This window comes from Telopea speciosissima, chromosome 11 (assembly GCF_018873765.1).
Source record: "Telopea speciosissima isolate NSW1024214 ecotype Mountain lineage chromosome 11, Tspe_v1, whole genome shotgun sequence".
Lineage (NCBI taxonomy): Eukaryota > Viridiplantae > Streptophyta > Magnoliopsida > Proteales > Proteaceae > Telopea > Telopea speciosissima.
Genome location: NC_057926.1, coordinates 34,331,606 through 34,336,144, shown reverse-complemented (window position 1 = coordinate 34,336,144; position 4,539 = coordinate 34,331,606). Strand labels below are relative to the sequence as shown.

General features: G+C 40.0%; 1 protein-coding gene across 1 annotated transcript; it reads right to left on the bottom strand.

Moving 5' to 3' along the window:
- Nucleotides 1-3,106: 3,106 nt before the first annotated feature.
- On the bottom strand, nt 3,107-4,539 carry LOC122646465 (hydroquinone glucosyltransferase-like). The gene has a single exon (XM_043840026.1). The coding sequence runs from the start codon at nt 4,528-4,530 to the stop codon at nt 3,727-3,729; it is 804 nt and encodes a 267-aa protein (XP_043695961.1). The 5' UTR covers nt 4,531-4,539; the 3' UTR covers nt 3,107-3,726.

Genomic DNA, 4,539 nt, shown 5'->3' with positions numbered 1-4,539 from the left:
ACTACACACACAACCCCAAGTGACCCACTCATTTGGCACTTGCACACATGGACTTGGATCCATCATGGCCCAATACCATCAAATGCTCTATCTTCTCCATTAGCCCATCTAGACTATTGAACCGAACCTTTAACCGATCTAGATAAAAACCACCAAACCCAACAGCTTTTGCGTCCGCCTCTTGATTGAATAAATCATTGTCCATGTCTGTTGCCTCTATTTACGCTTTAATAGTATCCAGATATAAACTTGCCTTATCCACAGCTTCATACAAGTTTGTTTTTGTATTGTTGGTCTCACCTCGAAAGAGAGAAGATAGAGGGACGGGAGATTGATCGTTTGTTTTTCACATGTGTTGGTGCCACCTCAAATGAGAAGAAGAGAAAGGCATGAATAGTACATGGGAAAAGTCTTTCTGAACATGAGGTGTAGGAGCCTTATGTTCAAAGAAACTTTTCTCATATATTTTTCAAAATGTAAATAAAAAATAGGGAGAAAAGAATGCTGCTTGTTCTTTTAGGTATTTCACACAGCTAATCTCATGGTTATCACATTAGAATCATGCATTAATGATTATTAATGCATTTTAGGTAACAAAAAATACTTGGTTTAATTTATTTATTTTTTGAAAAAATTACTTGGACACCTCCTGTACTATGGCCATTTTGCTTATGATTACCAACATTTGAAACAATTACTTAACACCCCCCGAAACTTGACGGTGTTAGTCTGCAGTTATTGATTGAATGGAAAAATCCATTTTACCCTTATGAAGTTAAATGTCCAACTTTTCCATTTTACCCTTATGAAGTTAAATGACCTACTTACCCTTCTTCATCTTCATCTTCTAATTCTTCTTCCTGCTGCAACCCACAACGGAGGACAACGAGAAGCAGCGAAGCTCCAAACAGTTCCAAAAGCATGAGCTTAAGCTTCTGAAGGAAAGCGAGTACCCAAGATCCATTAAAACCTTCCAATGCTTTGTAATTGAAACCAGATTTCTAATATCATAAAAGACTATAGAAAATCAATGAATGCTTCTACTACTAGCAACAAAACAACTATTACAAATTATGATGGAAATGCATATCATTAACAGAGGAACAATAGACCCATAAGGTACAATGAAATGCCTAAAATTAATTCAGTTCCCTAAAGCATGAGACTTGAAATCTTTCTCTTTCATTACAGGACCCTAAAAGTGATATTGAAATCTAAAATCTGAATTTTACATCCTAAATAGTCACATTGACACTGTCGCTTCCTCAATCCTGTTTGTCGGACCAATTTCCACTTCATTGACTTAGAATAGATTTTAACAACATCAACAAATCGTACTTTAACAAGTTCATAATCCCACACCCTTAAACAACCTGGGACCTCTAACAAAGAGGAAAATAGGAGAATCAACTGAAAACGAGAAGAAGAGGAACGGAAAAAACCCTAAAAAGTGCTGGAGAAAGAAAGAATTGAACCTAGACGGAATGGCTGCACTTTCCCTGCAATATACCCGAGAAGAAAGATTGTTTTAGTTGATTTAGTAGATCTAAGAAAAGAAAGAACTATAGTTGAAGTGATCGCAACCTTTATCGATGATCGTCTACACCGGAGATAGTTGAACTCTCGGTCCGCTTCCTTCACTGTTGATTTCTTCTTCTTTTTCTTTTCTGTCCTTTTTAGAATTTTTAGGGTTTTCTCGTGACAAATCTGAGTAGTTAAATTTTTTTTTTCTCTCAGATTTCTTGAAGAAAAATCGTAACTTTGGATCGGGGATAATTTCTTATCATGTTTTTGTAGATCGAAAAGGAAGAAGAAATTTTTTTTCTTTTATCTGGTTTTTCTTCAGTCTCTTTAGATGTCTGAAAGTTCCCCTTTTTTTCTTGGTGATCTATACGGTAATCGGTTTAGATGGGTTGTTCAACTTGCAGATCTTAAAGATCTTATCGTTGGGGAATAGATTCGCGTTTGTTGTTGTTAGATCCATAACTCTGCCCTCGCGTTGAAGAAGAAGCAGACGAAGAAGGGCCGATTCCACCTTTCGGGCTTCATCTTCGAGGATGCCCTAATGGTTTTTGAAACTTTTTGGTTGCAAGAGGGAGAAGGAGGAGGAAGAGAAGGGGGTAAATTTGTCACTTCAGCACCCTTTAAGGATAGTTTAGATATTTAAAAAATATTTAAGCCAAGCAAACGGTGATTCACTAATGGAAGGGTTACTTGAAAGACATGATAAAGTGTAAGGGGTGTTCAAATAATTGTTTTAAATTTTGGGGAGTCTAAGTAAAATGGCTTTAGTACAGGGGGTGTCCAACTAGTAGTTTACTTTTATTATTTTTTATCTTATTTAAATATTAGTTGGATAGGTTATCGGTTTGGACTCACTCTCGACTCTTTTACTTCCGCCTGTCTGCTATTACCGTGTATCTCTATATACAAGTGCGGTGAAAAATACTGTCTTACCTCGATTCGGACAAGACACTTGGACAGGGGCAAGGCAGTACATTCTGCCTTGCTTGTGTGTGGGACACATACGACAATAGGGACCGACGAAAACAGAGGAGTCAAATTGATTTGAAATCCCCATGACAGAAAGCATGGGCATTGATTAGGAAAGGTGTAATGGTGATTTCACACTCCATGTCTGAGCCAGTATAATTGTTCTTTAGTACAAAATGCCTTTCACGTGAAGATCGTACGTAATTGGTGTATGATTGATGACTCCTATCCAACCAAGTATCGACTAAAATCCATCAGTCTTCCCATTATTGCAAGCTTGCACGTGCTCAACAAAACCTACCAAACAAACAAAGTCTTCTCCATTACCCAAAAAAGAAAAAAAAAATCTTCTCCGGTCCACTTTTTATTTTTAAAATATTTCTTTTCTCACTCATTATTGTTGGATGATTTTCACCATCATATCTTACCTTTTCTTACAACACATGAAAAAACGAAATATGGAAAACATGGGATAAAGTTCTCTGCAGCGGGGTGGGGGAAATGACAAACCCCCCCCCGGGTGAATGCCAAAACTTTCGCCTTATCTTGCCTAATGTGTCTGTGCGCTGTGCCCTGATGCACTCCCAGACAGAGAACATGCGCCCACAAACATTCTTAAATGGTCTTGCAGCTCTTCCATATGTGTGCAACATCGGATAGTGCCTTTGTGGAAGACCCATTGTCACTCAATACCTTGGTGGCTTCATCCTTGAGTTTACTCATCTTTCTTTGAATTCTCTGTCCTTCTTTCCCTTCCATTAAGCTCTTCACCACTTTTGCAATCTCTTGTCGCCTTATTAAGCCTTCCTCATCAGCTTTGGGCCTTAATGCTACCTTTATGTCCTCCATTAACATTACTGCATTCATCTTTTGCTCTGCATAGAGTGGCCAAGCAATTAAGGGCACACCATGCACTACACTCTCTAGTATTGAATTCCATCCACAATGACTCAAGAATCCTCTAGTTGAGTCATGGCTAAGAACTTGAATCTGAGGAGCCCATGAGAGCACAACTAAGCCCATCTCTTTAGTCCTCTCCAAGAAACCCTCAGGCAAGAAGGTTAATGGGTCCTCCATGCTTTGCCCAGTGAAAAATGTAGCATCAGCAGCTCCTCGACTTGGGCTTTTAATAACCCACAAGAACCTATGCCCACTTTCCTCCAATCCTAAGGCTAATTCCTTAACTTGTTCCAACGAGAGGGCTCCACCACTCCCAAATGACACAAATAGAACTTAGCTTCGTGGTTGATTATCCAACCATTTCAAGCACCCGGTCGAATCGGTTGCATCCGAAGAACCGGTTTGTATGATTGGTCCGATCGGATAAACCGTTGGCACAGTAGGGACTTTTCCTTCCTTGAGAGCTTTAATGGCACCTCCTTCCAACCCCATGAAGCTATTCAATAGAACCCCATCGGCTAATCTGTAACGTTTTGAATGGTGTAGAAGCCACTTGTAGGCCTCATTATTCCTGTCTTGGGCTGGATCAGGGAAATCTCTTCCATGTAGTGGCACGCAACCGGGCAGCCTCACCGGTTCAGGCAAGTCTATATACTCGCAAGAGTAGGTCTCATCGAGCGTGGGCAAATGAAGGCAAAAGGAAAACAATGTAGTCGTTGAAGGGAAGAAGATGTAGGATGGAATCTTGAATTCTTTAGCGACATCAAATGCTTCCACACCGAAGAGATCAACAACTAAGGCAACAAGATGGGTTGTAGAAGTTAAGATGCTTAAAGCTTCACGAAAAGAAGAGATGGAACGAGACACTGTGAGGCAGATTCGAGTTTCGATCTTAACATCTCCGGGGAGATCATCGAGGTTAACTGGAGGAAGAAAGATAGAGGTTATGGTCTTAGGGAGGGCATCAAGGACGGAATTTTGGGGTTTGGGTGGTGATCCATCGTTAGGGATGATGAAGGTGATAGTGAAATTGTGGTAGGCTATGAATTGTTTTGCGAAAATGGCCAGCGGGATGAGGTGACCCATTCCTGGAGAGGGTAAAATCACAATGTGGGGAGTTAATTGGGTTTCTTCCATGGCTGATTG